The sequence below is a fragment of the Homalodisca vitripennis genome, chromosome 4, assembly GCF_021130785.1.
Source record: "Homalodisca vitripennis isolate AUS2020 chromosome 4, UT_GWSS_2.1, whole genome shotgun sequence".
In the NCBI taxonomy this organism is placed as follows: Eukaryota; Metazoa; Arthropoda; class Insecta; order Hemiptera; family Cicadellidae; genus Homalodisca; species Homalodisca vitripennis.
Window position 1 is genome coordinate 29,689,028 of NC_060210.1, and position 20,224 is coordinate 29,709,251.

General features: G+C 34.3%; 1 protein-coding gene across 4 annotated transcripts in view; it reads right to left on the reverse strand.

The window, feature by feature from the left end:
- Window positions 1-20,224, reverse strand: part of LOC124359091 (PH and SEC7 domain-containing protein) — a 160,120-nt gene that overhangs the window by 38,257 nt on the left and 101,639 nt on the right. For 3 of the 4 annotated variants that reach the window (XM_046811528.1, XM_046811526.1, XM_046811527.1), the window contains exons 2-5: window positions 17,492-18,170; window positions 9,987-10,040; window positions 6,766-7,802; window positions 1,641-1,802 (exon numbers count right to left, since the gene is read on the reverse strand). In XM_046811528.1, coding sequence (XP_046667484.1) covers window positions 1,641-1,802; window positions 6,766-7,802; window positions 9,987-10,040; window positions 17,492-18,170 — 1,932 coding nt within the window. The remainder of the gene's footprint in view (window positions 1-1,640; window positions 1,803-6,765; window positions 7,803-9,986; window positions 10,041-17,491; window positions 18,171-20,224) is intronic. The other variant, XM_046811529.1, reaches the window with a different exon arrangement.

Consider the following 20,224-nt stretch of genomic DNA (forward strand, 5'->3'; position numbering starts at 1 on the left):
TCTGGCTCTCCGTCACTGCCACTGCCACTGTGATCACTCCAAACTACATCCTCAATGCCACCAACCACTTCACAAGGCTCTGGTACATCACTACACTCACTTGAATCGTCGCAATGACTACTAATAACGAGATCGATTTCACTGTCACGAAGTGTACGACTACAACCCGCCATTGTTTCCGCACAACTAATATAAATAGCAAAATAATGGAATAAATCTACTGTAAAAGTAAAGTAAATGGTCTCCTGATAGCAAACAACCCGTATTAGTACAAAATATTGCTACTCGAGAGCAGCACTTATCGGCTCTAGTGCGTGCCGATCTGTGCCGTTTAAGCTGCAGTGGCTATGTGTTGGCCGTGCCGATTCATGCCTTGTGAGCGGGAGAGGGTTAAAAACATGATTTTTTTCTTTGCTTTAAATAGTGACTATTAAAATGATTTATTCTAAAAAAAATATTTTGTATCAGATTGATAATCCATGGAATATACAGATTGCAAAAATATATAACACTCTAGGGTTTGGTCATATTATGGCAGTTCATAACAATTATTTAATGAACGTCTGCACGAAGGAAAAACTCAGCCTGCCACCCAGGGAAATCTTGATAGCCACTTATGGGCTTAAATACAGCTAGTGCTATAATGATATGATTGCGTTTACCTGTAAAAACTTCAATAGTGCTGTAATGAAATAGTTGAACAAAAAGGCTTTATCCAGTGTAGTGTAGTGATGAAATGCTATAGTGTAGGTTCTATCTAAAAAGACAATTTTGCCTTTTAGATATTAATTTATTTTGATTTGTACTTCTCACCAAGTGGAAAGAACAAGTATATATTGTTTTCTAAGGCCATTGTAGTACTGTGTACATGTATAAATCTTTTAACCTAAGAACTTTGTCATTACAATGTAATTTTGTGGGACAGCAATAAAGATTGACTTAAATATGAATCATCACCTATAAATTGTGGAGTTCAAAACAGTGTGTATTAGGACAGGTGTTAGAAAACTCCACACCAGGTATCTGGATATTCTTATTAATGAGAAACTTTCTTGGTCAAAACATGTATAAGCTCTAGTCTATAAAATCAACTTCCCTGTATTTAAATTCACAAAATCTAAATGTGATACATCCAATTCAAAAGTAACATACCATTTTTTGTCTGAATCACGCTTTACGCTTCCTCCATCTTATTTTTGAAGTGGTGGCCTACTTTTGATTAATCACACCTTAGGTATGTCCTGGCAGTGTAGAAGGGGGAAGTGTCATGGTTCAGAGCATAAAATTACTCATCATAGGAAGTAAATTCACTAGGTATTGTGTTTAATAAAGTACGTTTAATAAAAAGTTGAAACCATTGTCCAGGACATTAGGATGAACTAAAGAGAAGAATAATTTAAAGAAAACAGAAAGTTATCAGCTCCAGATATCTGAACCTTAAGGGATACACTTAACACTACTGGAGGTTGTAAACAGATTAGTGACAAGTTACCTGGAAAGATAGAATTGGTGAGGTGAGATAAGTGGATCAATTGAGAGCAGGACAGTCAGTTCTGCAGATATAAATATATGGAGATATCATATATGCTTGTATTTTGTGAGCTACATCTGTTGATTCTGCAAGGCTACATAAAACTGACCTGGTATCCGGTCTGGTCGAGAGGATCAGACTGGTAGAGTTCAGACTCTCGTATGCAAGGCCGAGTATTCATCCTCTCTGCCACAGCCTGCTGGTTTGTTAGCCGTACATTGTGATTGCGTGGGCTCTGGCTGCGCCCTGCATCCTTCTCTGGCCCCTTTACCTGCATGAACATTTGTGTTTTATATATATACCGGCGGCTTTACACACAGCACTTCAGGTTAGAGTTAATTATATTTCAGTTGAGTTTGTTTTCTTGCTAAGGTCAAAAAATATATTAGAAAGTGTATATTTATGGCTATTAAAATTTACTCCGATCAGTATTTTTTGTTCCATAGTTGATTTTTGCCTATGGAAAATTTTGTGCCAATTATAAAAATATTTAGTTATCCTAATTTTTACCTCAAAACTTATTTGTTATACGGCTTTATAAGAATAAGCATGAGCATTTACTGTTTTTTTGAAAACAGGTTGATTTCTAAAGAAATAATATATTTCATGGGTACACATAATCTTATGACTACATTTATACTTATACAAGTATGATACTTAAAACAAAAATAAAACAAAATATTAAATTTGAGTTTAACATGTTGGCAGCGACAGAAGCCTTAAGGTGCAGTAGTCTCGTGGTACTAGTCAAGATCACTCAGTATAAAGTTGCAATGAAGGTGTTAACTACATGTATTACAGCTAGAAAGTCATATTACAGTAGTTAATATGTTGACTGTGACAGATGTCTTATGGTGCAGTAGTCTCGTGGTACTAGTCAAGATCACTCAGTATAAAGTTGCAATGAAGGTGTTAACTACATGTATTACAGCTAGAAAGTCATATTACAGTAGTTAATATGTTGACTGTGACAGATGTCTTATGGTGCAGTAGTCTCTTGGTACTAGTCAAGATCACTCAGTATAAAGTTGCAATGAAGGTGTTAACTACATGTATTACAGCTAGAAAGTCATATTACAGTAGTTAATATGTTGACTGTGACAGATGTCTTATGGTGCAGTAGTCTCTTGGTACTAGTCAAGATCACTCAGTATAAAGTTGCAATGAAGGTGTTAACTACATGTATTACAGCTAGAAAGGCATATTACAGTAGTTAATATGTTGACTGTGACAGATGTCTTATGGTGCAGTAGTCTCTTGGTACTAGTCAAGATCACTCAGTATAAAGTTGCAATGAAGGTGTTAACTACATGTATTACAGCTAGAAAGGCATATTACAGTAGTTAATATGTTGACTGTGACAGGTGTCTTATGGTGCAGTAGTCTCTTGGTACTAGTCAAGATCACTCAGTATAAAGTTGCAATGAAGGTGTTAACTACATGTATTACAGCTAGAAAGTCATATTACAGTAGTTAATATGTTGACTGTGACAGGTGTCTTATGGTGCAGTAGTCTCTTGGTACTAGTCAAGATCACTCAGTATAAAGTTGCAATGAAGGTGTTAACTACATGTATTAATTATTAATTGGCAGAAAATTCGACAGAACTTTTGACACCAGTTAAAACAAAACAAATTTCAGAAAAATGCAATTTGCTAAACCCAACTGTACTATAAGGAAAAGAGTGAAAAACTCTAGACTGAAACTTTTGGATTCTGTTTCAGACCTTTATTAACTAAAACACTAAAAATAAAAATAAAGAGGAAAATGTACTATAAAAAACTTCAGCTTTGATGTCATTGACACCACAGTTCACTTTTTACACTAGTATGGTCCATCGCTCACAGCAATCCTCAGCACTAAAGAGTTTTTGAGTGTTATATTTAAAGAAGTAAAACTAATTAAAATTACCTCTTAGTAAATAAAATAACTTAATATATATGTATGATTTTCAGAAAATTATAGTTTAAATACACTTAAGTGTTAATTTTTTTATAAAAGTATATTATGAACAATATAAACTGAGTACAGTAGAGTCTCGGTTATCCAACTTACGGTTATCAGACCTTGGGAGTTACGAAAAAGTAAGCAAAGCTTTGTACCTGTGGTTTACTCAACATAGAGATATTACTCAACATATGGTGTACCGATATTCAGACCAACAAGCTAGTTTCATTGATAGATGGAAGAAAAGATATGGAATTCGGCAGCTTAAGATCTGTGGCAAGAAGCTTACAGCAAACTGTGATGCCGTTCAATCATTTAGGTACAAACCTCATACGTTATTGGACAATAAAAGCCAATCAGGTGACTAAATATTTAACTTTGATGAGACTGGTCCAAAATACAAATTGTTGCCGGTAAAATACAGCGTCAAAGGCCAAAGCGCCAGTGCCAAGTTAAAAGACGTAGCAAAGAAAGAGTGACAATTATAAGTCTATGTTTTTCGTGCTCTCATATTTTAACTAAACAATGTATGTTGCATTAGTACAGAGTGGTTATTAATTAATTGATTAATGTGCCCAAAGACATTTCTTATTGAAAGTGACATGATATAAATCAAGCCGTTTTAAGCGGACCGAACTGTAAGTAATAAATGTTGAAGCTGTTGTGACTAACTTCGGGAGCAGATTTGGCAAGACGGACTGATAACAGTTATCACGCTGTCTGCGCATCGCTATTGAGTCGGTGCTACTGCCAACATTGCCAAACCTGTTTGCCCACTGACTCCCCACCCACCATAGCTGTTCAGCGCTGTTTGCAGAGACTCCATCGCAGCTGGATTGTTACTGTGCCTTCAATTTTTTATCCGCAACAGACTGTCTCTGCTGAGCAGTGGCTGTCGTTTATAATTTGCAGGAACTGCCACTGTGATTTAACTGGGTTTTTTTTTTCTGCCACAACACGGTTTTTAATTTTAATGTACTGATATTTTTGTTATTGTGCTTGAATGATGTGGTTATAGGATATTTGTTTTCTTTGTGGCTCGGTTTTGTTCCAATGTTCCCGCATAAAAATTTACTTTATCCTATCACTGTCTGCTGAATCAGGGAATTGAAAACTTAGCACTACATCGAATATGACATTATGGAAGAAGAAGAATAAGACTAAAATCAAGAAAGAAAGCTTTATCGGCTCAAAATAACAAAAATTTAAATCCAAACAAAATATGTATATGCATAATAATGACAATGATGTTTCTCTGACTAAAGATGCCTTTAAATGAGTTTCTTGAGGAACTCATATGACAGTTTTAGCACAAAATGGCGCTAACAGCACGAATGAGGATGACCTTTTACAAATTTCAGCAGAAATTGGGACCAAGCTTCTGAATCGGAATGAGGAATTAAAAATAAAAGTAGAAAATCTGGGCTTTCAATTACTTACCAAAGACGCGGAAATATAGAATCTTCTAACTACAATAAATAATTTTATGGAATAACAAAAATGAAATTTTCACTAAGTTGAATGATTTTGAAAAACAAATCAGTATTTCCCTTATCTGTATTCTCCAATAATCTTCTCAAATCAAAACAAGTTTTTTTCCAATCAATCCTGAGAAGACTATTGAATAGCACCGATTTTGAGGAGGCCTACAACTTATTTCTTATTCTGTCAGTCTGGCACTTGAGTGAACTTGTCTACGGAAGAAGACAAGAAGACATGAATTCAAGAAAAGTTATCTATGACACTGAGGCCAGGGAGCTAAAGGAGCAATACTTGACAGCTCACAACCTGTACTTGTTGAGGAAAGATGTAAGAGATAAGCAGTCAGCTAAAAGCTTTAAAAGGTTGTATGATCTGAAACTGACAGATCTTCAACATGATCATAGTTTCGAGCATATAATATCCTCTAACAAGAAAAAATAGCCGTTTGGGGCGTCATAAACAGTGAACATAAAATGATGAAGGAGAATAATGCCTGTCCTTATCAGTGAACAGAGCAAAGATAGAAGACCCATTGAAAGTAGCTCATTGTTTTAATGGATACTTTACAACTATTTCTGATGAAACCCTGAAGCTTAATCCACTAAGGCCTTCTTTACCTAAAGGGATAAGTGAGTATGTGAATGTGAGCCTGTTCCTCAAGGGTCATTGCTTGGCCCTGTGATTTTTATCCTCTTCACAAACGATCTACCTTCCTACATCAATTTTTAGAGGAGCTCTTTCATGTACGCTGACGACATGGTTGTCGTTTCAGCTGTTAAATCTCTGGAGATTCTAGAAATAGATTCTTTTATAGCACTGAATAATGCTCTTGAATATTGCCACAACAACGACCTTGTTTCAAGCTTATGCTTGAATAACATAAGGATGATATTGGAGGATTGCCTAATCTAAAAATACATAAACTTTACATTTGGCTTAGTGATTGATGATCGTCTCACTTAGCGGGAACTTGTAAATTCCCTCTGCAGAGGCTTAGCAGTGCTATTTTAGCCATCAGAAGAACTAAATCTATAGGTATGCCAGAGGCTGCGTTTGTTGCTTACCATGAATTGTTTGAAAGCAGTTTGAGATATGGCATTGTGTTGTGGGGTGGCTCTACAATAAACAATCTCAAAAGAGTGATGATTTTTCAGAAAAGGGCTCTGATAATCGTAGCTGGACTGGAATCAATAGAAAGCTGTAGAAGTTTTTCTGGAGAAGGAAATACTAACCGCAGTAATTTTATTTGTATATGAAGTTATTCTTCCATCAGTGAAAAAGGGACTACCAAAAAATGCTAACACACATGGGCGCAACACAAGATTTGCTCATAATTACAATCTTCCTTGCCACAGCGCAAAGCTCTTCGAGAAAAAGCCTTCATACCTTGGACCAAGTTCTTTAATGCACTGCCCGAGGAGCTCAAGAAGAAGTTGCCCAATCCTGTGAGCCTGAAAACTTCTCTGAAAGCGTGATTGTTTGCACGGCCGTTCTACACAGTCCTAAATTGGAGAGACTAACCTGAATGATTATTAATCTATTGTTTGCAAAAATGTTGTAATAATGACGCCCTTTCAAATCTTAAGGATTTTGTAATAAAGATAACTGCCCGCGGTCAGGCAGGCGGGCAGTGTGCGGGAATGACAGACCTGGAATCAGACGCGTCGCAGACGTGTACATGGATTGGTCAGATCGTTTTCCATGTTACCCGGCGTATTCGCTTATCCAACCTTGCCGCAGCTAGTTAAGGTCGGATAATCGAGACTACTATATTAAATACAACTTTTTAATCCCTTATAAATTACCTGAATGACTATTCTGTGATCCCCTTGCATGCTCTGATCGTTCTTGTTTGATGGCTGAACACTATTGTTCATGTGATGTCCATTGTGTGTAGCGCTTGTTCTGCGGACTTTAGCTGTTGTTTCACTTAATAATAAGGTAGAGTCACTATCGCTTGGATCACTAACTTCCATCACTAAATCTCTTGCATTCAGAATCTCAACATCTTCCTCCTGGAAGTCAGGGGAAGAAATGTTGGAGATTGCTTCAGATTGTGATAAGTCCGTGGGTGCGAGGTTGGTATTTGGGGGTTTCCTGTCACCAGAATCCGACGACATAACTGATGACGAGACAGAGGTAGGCGATTGTGGAGAAAGAGATCTGTGAGGTGAGGGATTTTCTGAAGTCGTTGTTCCGGAAGTTGGCGTTGACGAATCAGTCATGGGTGCGTTGTAGGTCCAAACGACCCTTTGGTCTTCTGCCTCACTGTCCGGCCGTGTGTCAAGAAGCGTATTTAGAGAAGAAGTAACATCATCATCAATATCTATAGAGACCGCAGACATCGACGAGTCTTTGTTAAATTGTAGGTGATCTTCGGACCTCGATGTTCGAACAACGTAGGATGAAGATGGGATTGGTGCTGACGTTACAGCTAAACTAGGAGTGGGCGAGGTTCCAGCAGATGATGTTTTCTGATGTGAGTGCCGTTCCGATTCTATCGGACTGGTCGGCACTGAGTTATGCCTCTGGTGGTTGTTGTGATTATGATAATTATGATGTCTTAAACTATCCACTTTGCGTTGTTTTGGTAGAATAGAGCCCTGTTGCGTCTTGGACAGCTTGAGAACTCTGTCACCTGTCATGACAAAAGCCTCAAATCTGGGCTGCGGCTGTGGAGAAGTCTCCCTTGACCCATCACCATTGCTCCTCGTCACATCCTCAAGTGGCAGAGGGTGCCGGGAGGGCGGCAGATACGAGTCTCCATTGTTCTGAGAATGAGAGTCTACAAAGGGGTTGGCTGTAGATAGGTAATGTCTCACTTTTGCTTTTATTAAAGGATCTGTGAACAAAAATTTAAGAGATTACTTTTTAAATTACATTATATTCAAAATTGATGCCATGTAAGAAAATAAAGTATTACATTTAAATTATTTACGACAGAATTAAATTTGATATAAAATAATAAGTACTACTATTAACCTTCCTCACAAATTATTATTAGCCTCAACTACCTATTTCAACTCCGAGTTGATGACTTTAATAAAAAGACAAGACATATTTCAATACTATTCATGAAATAGTTATTCTGATTGAGAATTTAGAATGTTATAGAATTTAAACCAAATGAGATCTAAGGTAAATTAATTCAAAATCTGTGCAATTGCACACTGAGCTTTTGAAGTTGTTAGAAGTGGACACATAAACAGAGATGTGCACCACAAGTTTGTACTGTGGAATCTCTAACGGTTAAAAGTTGTTAACATCATTTAAGAATAGGCTGTTTTGTATGTTGCTTATGGTTGTTTGCAGGAACCTGTAACTTGTATTCACGCAATGGCCTACAGAGAAAATGTATCAGATCAGACTTTAGTCATAGTAGTCTTCTGTTTGCATTGTATTCACAACAGCTGCTATCCCGCTGAGCAACAACTATTTGCTATCTACGTTATAAAACAAATTTCTTAATTTTTGTATGACAATTTTAGGTATTTAAAACACCAACCAAGACCGTGTATATCATATCATGTATTTTACATACATATTAATTTGGTATCAGTTGATGAAAGCACTTACACTGTAGATGTGTCTTTTCAGGATTTGAGATACATCAGATACATCTAACTATAGGCCTCCAGTCCACGCCCTTTCTAAGTTCCAATTGTAATCTTATGAGGAAATTATTGTTTGGTTTAAACAGCTGACTATAAAAACACATATGTTGCTCTGGTAGTTGTTCTCAATCCATTCACCAACTTAATAACAGCTTACTATAAAATTAAATGTCAAGTGAACAATTATATTGTGTTTATTTACAAAATGTTTTAGACCAATACAGGGAGCATGTAACTTTTCCAGTAAAAAATCTGTCCTTTTTTGGTCTTACATATTATTAATTTTATCCCTTTACATAATATATACAACTCTTAATATCTTTGGAGGAAACAAAATTGTACATCAACATTGGATTTTGTCTAAATTTGAGATGCTTAGATAAAATTAATAATGGATGAAATTATTCTAGAAGTACAAGGAAACAGAGGAGCAGAAGAACTTAAGACGATAGCATATGCGGATGACATAATGATATGGGAAAATAAGGGAAGAAGAGTTAGAACGAGAGTTGAACAAATGGGCAAAAGTGGTGAAGAAATATGGTTTAGAGATGAACATACAAAAATGTAAAGTAATGAAAGTAGAGAGAAGGGAAGGAAATAACAAAGACATGTTAGTTGAAGGAAAAAGACTTGAAAAGGTGAAGAATTTCTGTTATTTAGGAAGTATCATAACAGATAGGGGCACAATAAGAGAAGAGATAGGAAACAGAATATGGAAGAGTGGAAAGTTTTTCAATATGGTGAAGAAGATTGTGTGGAGTTGGAACATTGGGAAAGAATCAAAAGTATTGATGTATAAATCTTATTTCTAACCAATTTTATTATATAGAGTAGAGACGTGGACGTGGACGTGGACTAAAAATGATTTAAGCAGATTGCAAGCTGCAGAAATGAGATTTTTAAGAGGGATAGAGAAGACTACAAGAAGGGATAGAATAAGGAATGAAATAACCAGAGAAAGATTGAAGGTAGTTTCACTTCAAGAGACAATGGAAAGAAGAAGAATACAGTGGATGGGGCTTATGAAGAGGATGGGAGATAATAGAATGCCTAGAATAGCACTGGAGAAGGAGGAAAGAGGAAGAAGACCAAGAGGAAGACCGAGAGGAAGATGGGAGGACCAAGTGTGGAAAGACATAGAGAGAAGGGGAATACAGAAAATGCAGGTGGAGGAAGAGGAGACCTGGAATGACAGACAAAAGTGGAGGAGGCTGTGTACGACGACCCGTGATAACGGAAACGTCAGATGATGAGATAAAATTACTACATATATGTATTTTTGCTTCTATGTCCTGAATATCTGTTTATGTAGGTTTTGTACATTTAGGATTAAAATGTAATGTACATTTAGGATGAAAATGTAATGTACATTTAGGATGAAAATGTAACATCTTGGAAGGTTAACTCACCTCTTTTCAGTTTCAGAGCGATTGGGTCTTCTGACAGTCTTATGCATTTCAGCACTGAAACAAACAAAAAATGAAAAAGACTATCAAAAAGTAAACACCGTTTGAAAATATCTATCAACTTTATAAGTTTCATTTCATTTCCTGTTACACAGTAATAAATAAAACTGTAAGTTAAATATAAAAACAATAAATTATTTTTAGTGATCATTTTATACAATTAGATGTCTTAACCCTTTTAGCGCCAAACAAAATTTTCAAAATTTGTACCAGGAATGCCAGGCGTACACATGCATGTTTGTACCAAGATTGCCAGCCACGTTTAGCCAAAATGTACCGTAATTCTTTAAACAATTGTAAATACACTATTTTTTAAGATAAATTCATGGGTTTTTTTTAAACTTAAATAGTTGTATTTTGTATCCTGCACTTTATTTGACAAAAAATTGTGTTTATTACTTTAAAAAAATTAAATTATTAGTATTTAAAATGTTTTATTTTTTACTTTTTTGAGTTTAATTTGTGATACACAACAATAAAGAGAACATTGGAAAAACATTGATTACATCAATGAATTCCTATTTTTATTCTATTGAAATTTACAAACTTTCAAACTGATAAATTAAAAATTGTGAAAGTACAAAAAGAATATCCAAAAGTGTGCTAACCTGGAAAAACACTCCGTTTTGCCTAATCTGTTAAATGTCTTCTTGAAGGTCTTAACACAAGAGTCAAAATATTTCACAGATCAATAGGCTAGTAACTCTCTTGAAATAAATAAATATTGTTCTCTAGGGATCACTTAAAATAACAAGTAACTATTTACATAAAAATGTACAAAATAGAAAATTTGAAGAGAACGTTCAGCAGAAGTGTAGAGGGTATCACTTTGTGTGCACTCCTCTCTTACATTTAACACACATATAGGATGATTTTTTTTAGTTTTCCTCCTGATTTAGTGCTTGCTACGCTACATACACAACAGTTTTTTCCCTTTTTTTTCTCCAATTGTTTCAAAAAATTGTTGACAGCTGAGAAACAAAATGCACAGAATAGCCAACTTTAAAATCAAAATATGGCTAACTAGTATGACTTATAAACTGGGTAATGTAATTATCGGAAAGATCGTTGTATTGCGATTCTAAAACATTACAAGTATATTTATTTTGACTAATTAAAGTAATTTTTATTTTTTTTTTACAAAACGTCTGAAAATACAGACGCTGGCAAACTACGCACAATAATCCAACATCCGAAAATTCGGACGTTGGCACTTAAAGGGTTAACATAAAACCAACTTTGTATTAATAATAGAATAACCAACATTAGTGAACATTGATACACGTAAAAAATGTAAATAGAGAATTTTGTAGTTTTGTTTTAAATCATTTTGAATGTTCTATCCCACTTTGATCGCACTTCTAACATCATTGGATCGACAACTGATGGCATGAATCAGTTACGAATCTCCACATTTCCGGTTCAATTGTATTTCCACACATCCACACATACACTGTACAGGCACAGTGCAGTGCTGTAATTTATTGCCCTGCCGATAACATAGCTACCGACTTAACCGGCTAATGGTCTCTCTTTCACTGCACAACCCTCCCCTCTCTCATCCACCTCCTCCCCAACGTTGATTAATGACTCGACATCAACGCTTTTCATGGTACATTTTCTGCAAACCTGAAACCAGATCTGTAACACCATTATTCACTTATTTTATGAAGTTAAAAATAGAAGATGTGGAAAGCTTGCAGAAAAAACTCTGACCTGGTTTTGAATAGTTGTCTACAATTATTACTCAATCTCTGATAGAAATTTAAGCTTTTATAAAACAATGCAACATATTAATTTACACAGTAGTGAAACTACATTTTAACTTATAGGTACAGCCTTTTCTGAGGCTGTTACATATGGTAAACTTGTTTAAAAACTCAAATTTATAAATGCTTGTAAAATGCGTCTCTAAACAAAACCCATGAAGTTAATATTGCATCGGCCTATATCATTTTAAGAATAAAAAAGATATCTAAATAAAAAGTATCAGTGATGTCACATTACAATCAATGAATTTTTTATTCAGCTGTTCATAAAATTCATGCTTTCTCTCTCTCTGGTTTTAACAAAATACAGTGATTGTTCACACAATATCCGCAACATGAGCATTATATAACTTTTCTGTTTCAAGTGGTGTCCAGCAGATTTAATACTTGAACTTTATTATTTATGGACATTTTAGTGAATGATTACACCATAAAGCCAATTATTGCAATTAAAGCCAATAATTGAAGAATTCAAAGACAATTTTTTACAGAAAAATACAGCCGAAAACTGTAAAAAAATACAAAATTTTTATAAAACTTATACATTTTAAGACTGCAAAAGCTTGAAAATTTAAACACACAAAAAGTATTTGACACAGTTATATTAATATCTTAAACATGTACTCTATATCTTGTAAAATATACTTGTAAAAATAGAGATATTTAAACCAATGAGTAGCTTTTTTGTCATGCTGTGCAAAATATTACACTCTCACTGAGCATACTATACAAAGCCACTAAATATATATATATATATATATATATATTGAGCAATACATGGCCTCTGTTATACTCACAAACAATGAATACTGCTGTCCTTAGTAAAAAATCTGTTATATTCTGTATTCTGACCTACCAACTGCAGAAAAAAGCAGTGATGGTTATTGTTAAACAGTTTGTTTACATCCAAGGTAACTAAATATTTGAAACTCTTTAATTTTTTTTCTGGAAGCCATATGCAAGCATACATTAATGCTATACATATGAGCTGTATACACTTAAAATAGTTTTAAGAGAGAACAATTCCAACTTTTAGAAGGCAATGAAATTACTTTGGGAAGTAATATGATGGTCTATAGGCTATTTAATTTTAAAAGATTCTTTCCGTAGATCAGGTATACTAAGGAATTATAGTCTTATGTGTAGTTTTATTGTTATGACCTAAATATTAGTCTCACATAATCAAATTTGGCTGTCCTACGTTTTCTCACAAAACAAAAGACTCATACAACTTAAAAAATCCAGTTTTCCCTGGTTGGTTGACACTATCAGCGTCAATAATTTAGTGACACCAAGTGTGGGAGTGGTGTTGTTCATGTCCGCAGCAGTCCTTAAGTTATATGTACTCCCCGGATGGTGCGAACAAAGAACGACAACTTTGGTGGACTGTCACACTGTCATCTCCCATATATGTCAGCAGTCACACAAAATCAAAATAGCCCTTCACAGGACCAAACCAACTTTTTAGATATAGGTTCAGTGTTAAATATTGTACATTTTAACACAGAGAAATTAAATAAATCAAAACGTAAGTGTTATTAACAAAATTACACTAATGTTTTAATGAAACGTTAATTAACCACCATTAACCAAAATTAACCACCAAGGTATCTAGATACCACTATTTGTAACTTTATTAAACTTTATTTGTAGTTTATTTGGTTACACGGCTTGAGTAATTTTGATTAGGTAATATTTGTTGCAGTTAAATTAATCAATCAATCTTAATTACAGACACATGATTTAAATAATTATAGGGAGTGCATATGTCCTTAAACCACTGTTCTGTAGTTTCCTCTGCCTATGAGAGGAGTAAACCTTTGAAAATGAATGATTTTTCTAATAGCTTGTTCTTTAATTTAAGCACTCTCATTATGTTAGAACTATCCACTCAATGCAATTATTTTGAGTAAGAGGGTAAAATTTACCGTCAAGATGAGGGGATGGCAATGGGTTCTCCACTGTCTCCTATTTTCACCAATATTTTTATGGAGGAATTTGAGCAAAAAGCTTTGGCTTCAGCTCAGTTCAAACCGAAGATTTGGTGGAGGTATGTGGATGATACCTTTGTTATTTTTTTCTCTTGGATACATTGAATTAAATAAGTTTTTGTATCACATTAATAGTATTTCTCCTTCCATCCACCTCACAATAAAAATGGAACTCCAAAACAAGCTTCCCTTTTTGGATGTGTGTGTATTAAGAGATAGGGATGTCCTTAAGACAACTTTTTTTTAAAGAAAACACACACAGGAAAATATTTAAATTATCAATCCAAACATCAAAAATCTGTCAAAGAAGGAGTAGTCTACCCGTTGTTTGATAGAGCAAAGAGCTTGTGCTCTGACAAAGATGGATTAAAAGAGGAATTAAAGAAAGTTGAATCGGATCTCAGAAGCAATGGATACCCTCAATTAGTAATAAATAAGTGCAAACGAACCAGAAGGATCATTCTTGAGTCAGAAAAACAGAATTGTGATAAATTTGCATTTATGTCAATCCCTTATGTGCCGGGATTATTGGAGATAATTAGAAGAGTAGTTAGAAAGTACAACATTAGAACCGCCTTTAAAACACACAATACTCTTAGACAAAGTCTCGTAAAAACAAAACCAAAAAATGGCACACAGGATTCCAAAAACTGTGTTTACAGTATAAAATGTAGTTGCAATAGGGGATACATAGGCGAGACAAAAAGACCACTAAACGTAAGGATAAAAGAGCACAAAGAAAACACAAGAAAGGGTCTCACAGAAAAGTAAAAAATTGCACACCATTGTTAGTCCGAAGACCATCATATGAATTGGGATGAAGCCGACATAATACATCGGGAACCATATTTCTTCAAAAGGAAATTAATTGAGGCAACATACATTAAATTGGCAGACCAAGCAATCAGTCAACCATCAGTTGAGATTAGGCCACTTTGGTTGCCATTTCAAAAAAATGGACTAAAAAGAAACCCAAAAGTATCAAACGGATCAGATATTTGTAATAAACCAATGCGGAGTCACAATATGGTTTTAAGAAGTTCATCTAGCATGAACCAATAATAATAAAAGGGCCCATTCCTGCCCCCCTTCCTTTTTATTTCCGCCATCTTGTTTTTGTCTGCTGTGACGATTGCCATTGACTAGTGCTCTCTGGTCAGTCGTAGGTTGTTAGTAGACGAATGCAGACGTATTGTGACCCATATTCTGTAGTTCAGTTCTAATGATTAGTGTTGAGTTAGTGAAGTTGACAAACAACGTGGTGGTTGTGATTTCTGACTTAAGCATGCCACAACGTTTTGGCATGATTTGTTTATTATAACCTAGTTTGTAATAATGTATTAGGTTAGTTATTACCTGAAGAAGAGATCAGATTGCAGATCTCGAAACATAGTGTTACTGATTTATTGTTTCACTAAACGATGGCAAATGTCTGGAAAAATCCTGTTTCCTTCACTCTTATCAACTGGTTGTTTGCACAGGCACCCCACAATATCACTTCATAGGTATGGTGGGGGTTAATCAAGAAATAATACCCATCATCAGAACCTACGTTGGGCAATACTTGGCTAAAGACCTCAAAACATAAATGCCTGAGGATAATTTGGCGCAAACATGGTCAATGTGATCCTTCCATGTCAACCCTCAATCTAGGTGCATACCAAGGCATTTAGTGCTACAGACTACTTACAGAATTGAATTTGCCTACATGACAACAGGGCTACATTCTGAGTCTGCAGGCTGCAGAGCAAAGTTCATGACATTTGATTTTGATGTATTTGTTTTTAGACTGAAGTTGTTGAAATGTTGATAACAATTGTTGATTTCAACAAAAGTCTGTTTTTCAAGAAGCGATCTTGATTTTCCATTGAAACAGATAATCGTGTCATCAACATACTCCACGACTTTTCCATGCAGTAGTGATGACCCAATGCCATTGACATATATGAGAAACAGAATTGGACTGAGAATTTATCCCTGGGGACCCTGTAGCTCAACGATTACATTTGAAAGCTAATTTGATATTTGGACAACTTGATTTCTGTCGCTTAGAAATTATCTAAGCCACATGTGTGGCACGCTATGTGACGCCATGTGATTCCAATTTTTTAAGCAGAGTTATGTTGTCAACACAGAAGAATGCATTTGATAAATCAAGCACCTAGGGTGGTATTTCAATTTTCTAATCCCTAGGCAACCACGTCAACCAGACTCACAACAGCACCTATAGTCGATTTACTTTTCCCGAACCCGAACTATTCATCTGAAAGGTGGTTGTGTTTATCCAAATACTGTAGCATTCTTCTAAAAAAATAATTTTTCAAGGGTTTTGCTTAAAACTGGTAAAATTGAGACAGCCCAGTAGTTGTCCATGGAACTGGACCGTCTTTTTTTAAATTGGACTAATTTTTGCGGTTTTATGGAGTGAGGGAAAAGATTTCTTGTTGAAGAGACAAGTTAATGAGTTGGGTTGAAGGTCTCAAAATATGCTTAGAGCATATTTTACAAGACACAATGACATCAAGTTGAGATTATTTGTGCTTTTAGCTGGGAGCTGCTGAATAATTCACTCAAGCTCTTCTTCAACGACAGGTGCCAATGTCATTAAGGATACTGAACTCTGCCTTCGTGTGGGATTTACCTGATGCTGTAATGGTCAAGAATTTACCTCACAAGCCACAGACACAAAAAATTTGTTGAACTCATTTGCCACCAGTTCATATTTTTAAGTAACTCAAAATTTAACCAATCTTGTTTCCGTAACAGAAGATATTCTGAGTACATTGAAATTTTATATGAGAATTCTTAGATGGACGTGTTTAAAAAGAGTCATTTGTCACTGATGTGGAGGCGTGCATGTTGGCAAGTGGATAAATACTGTTAATGGATGTCTGAGTGCTTGGTTAGTTGAATACAGAATGCAATTGTTTTACTAAATGCTAATGTAAATAAACTGTTTTTTAGACTTAAAACTCTTTGTAGCTTTGATTAGATTTTTAATATTTTAAGTAACAATGCTGTTTTTTTTCTTTGTACATATCATTATTTTATTGAAACAAAACCAAAAGAAAGATAAAGTTATACGGAAAAGAAAAATGTACAATCCCAACTTTGCTACTTATAATCACTTTTCATTTATACAAAAATCAGGTCAATCTTTACAGTTACACTTTAATTCAGTGATGGTCAAATAAGCAATTTGCTTGTAAAGAAAAGTTTAAAAAACATCTTTAACCACTAAGTGTCTGAAAAATTATTATAATTAGCTGATACATTTAACAAGAATATTTCACATGGATACTTTAGTAATAATGAAAATGAGTTTTCAGTGGAAGTAAACTATATTTGGCTACGACGATGGGCAGCAATGACCTATACAGGTATATGTTTATTGATTGACACATCCACACTCTCACACTGCCACATTACTTCCCACTAATGACTTCACCTTTCATTTAATCTTTATTTTTGAACTTAAATTGTAATGTCATTTTTAAACCTACTTTATTTTTTAGGTTTAATTATCTATCTAAATATATACTATATATCTAGATATATTAATAGTTTTGAATCCAATCCTAAAATGGCCTAGGTATTGTGGGCCTTGCACTGCCTCTTTTTAACTTAATAATCTCACAAAAATAAGGACAATAAGGACAAAATAAAATCAAAATCTCCAACAACCCACCTTCCTTGGTATTGAGCCTGTTGACATCAGTTTCATTGACTTTCAGAATAACATCACCCGCCTCCACCTGAAACATAAAAATAATGTTGACCAACAAACAGAAAGAATAACAGAAATAAACTTCAACAGTCAGACTAGATGTTTTCAGATATATTTCCTTGGTATTGAGCCTGTTGACATCAGTTTCATTGACTTTCAGAATAACATCACCCGCCTCCACCTGAAACATAAAAATAATGTTGACCAACAAACAGAAAGAATAACAGAAATAAACTTCAACAGTCAGACTAGATGTTTTCAGATATATTTCCTTGGTATTGAGCCTGTTGACATCAGTTTCATTGACTTTCAGAATAACATCACCCGCCTCCACCTGAAACATAAAAATAATGTTGACCAACAAACAGAAAGAATAACAGAAATAAACTTCAACAGTCAGACTAGATGTTTTCAGATATATTTCCTTGGTATTGAGCCTGTTGACATCAGTTTCATTGACTTTCAGAATAACATCACCCGCCTCCACCTGAAACATAAAAATAATGTTGACCAACAAACAGAAAGAATAACAGAAATAAACTTCAACAGTCAGACTAGATGTTTTCAGATATATTTCCTTGGTATTGAGCCTGTTGACATCAGTTTCATTGACTTTCAGAATAACATCACCCGCCTCCACCTGAAACATAAAAATAATGTTGACCAACAAACAGAAAGAATAACAGAAATAAACTTCAACAGTCAGACTAGATGTTTTCAGATATATTTCCTTTACACACAATAACCCAAATTTTATCAGTGTTTTTAAATTCTTTATATTTTATACGTTATAAATAAAGTTACTTTATGGATTATGTATGTTTTCCTAATTTGATTGGTGTCATTTTGTTCAAAATTAGGTGGTTAACATCTTTTATTTTCTTCATAAGAATGATTTCCACCTAGTAAATATGGGCTCACTATCGTATTAACTGTTATTGTATAAAATTTAAATGTACCGTCATAATTAAAGTAAAATAAAAACACATTGAAACCATTAAATTTTGAACTTATATATCTTTTTACGGTTATGTGCCTATTTTCCTGTCATCGGTGTCATATAATCAGCGGGCTAAAAATAACATTGTCATGCCATATGACAAAACTTCATGGAATTATACTGTAGTAATGTTTATATCTACTGTATCTGAACAGTAATCATACTAAAGAAAAATTTACTAAATAAATGTGTAATAAATTTACGTAATGGCTTGTCTTTAATTTCAATAATAACTAAGGTGATGAATTCTCCTAATGGCCAGGACTAGGAAATATTTGAAGTTCTTGGAGCACACTCGGGATTCATATTCAAGGCAGTGTTGCAATCCTGGGAGTTGAACCCATCAATTTTGTATGTTTATATTTGTATGAATGTGTTGTCTTAAACATATTATATTATGTTTAATATAGTCGAGAGAATGGATTTAGTTTGCAAGGTAAATACTGTGAAAAATTGATATTATTTTGACTACTGCAATACAATGTAATATATATTGTCGACTTAATAAATATAATCAGAAATCAGAATGATTCAATATCTTAACGACATGAAATGGCATTATTATACGTATTTATTACATTAGTACATGTATGTCATAAATATCACAAATTATTAATATAAAATAAAAATTATTATACAATTTTTAAGTCATAATTAGGTAGTAATAGAGCAAAATTCTTCTATAATGTGGATAGACTTCTCTACAAGCATGTTGTCCAGTCAATTTTTGTGTCTCTTGATTCCTGATCTTGATGTTAGGAGGGAGTAGATTGAGAAATCTAGCACCAGGCTTCTTGGTGTAGAGGGTTGTCTTACGCACTGAGGGTTGTCGAAGTCATTGGCATGCCTTATGTAATGTTCATGGTTATCCCCTCTTATTGGCATATTGCCCACTACAATGTATAGGGATGCTACAGTTAGGATTCTTAAAGTTTTGAACGTTTCTCTGCAGCTGTCTTGGGATGAAGATCGGCCAAGATTCTCATTGCACACTTTTGTAGGATTAAGACACACAATGTTAATTGTCCTTTGATGAGCTTCCCCACAAGCTTATTCTGTAGCGAATGTGTAATTTAAACAGGGTGTGGTAATAAATATATTCTATTCTATTTCAATAAAAACCTTTCAATTGAAAAATAATCTATATTGTTCAATCATTGTACAATATAAGGGTGAAGTTCCATTTATTTTGATTCCAATGAATAGAAAATAAATACAAATTAAATCAATTATAATTTGTTTAGTAAGATTTAAGTAGTTCTAGAACCCTGCAGTTGTGAGCAGCTGACTTGTCTAATTGTTCATTAGCTGATATAAAAAGGTAAAAAATATAAATACTATGATTGTTAAAATATTATTTTACACTGATTAATGTTTTCTCTACATTTTATATCCCAACTAGCCACTATCAGAGAAAATGCCAGATTTAATATATTAATTAAAATTTCAGTGAATGAAATGTTAGAAAAAAAATGGAGCAACTACAAAGCAACAAGAGTGAATTTACACTATAAAACAAACAGCTGACTGATTACTATCGAGTATTCAGTCATAATATTTAAGGTTCATCGTACAGTCTAGAATAAAATTCTTCAGATGATGCATTTTTTTGTTGTATAGTTCCTAGACATCAGACAGGCCAATATGTTTTGTTTTGGTTTAACTTGTAACAATTATTTAAAGTAACTGTCAAC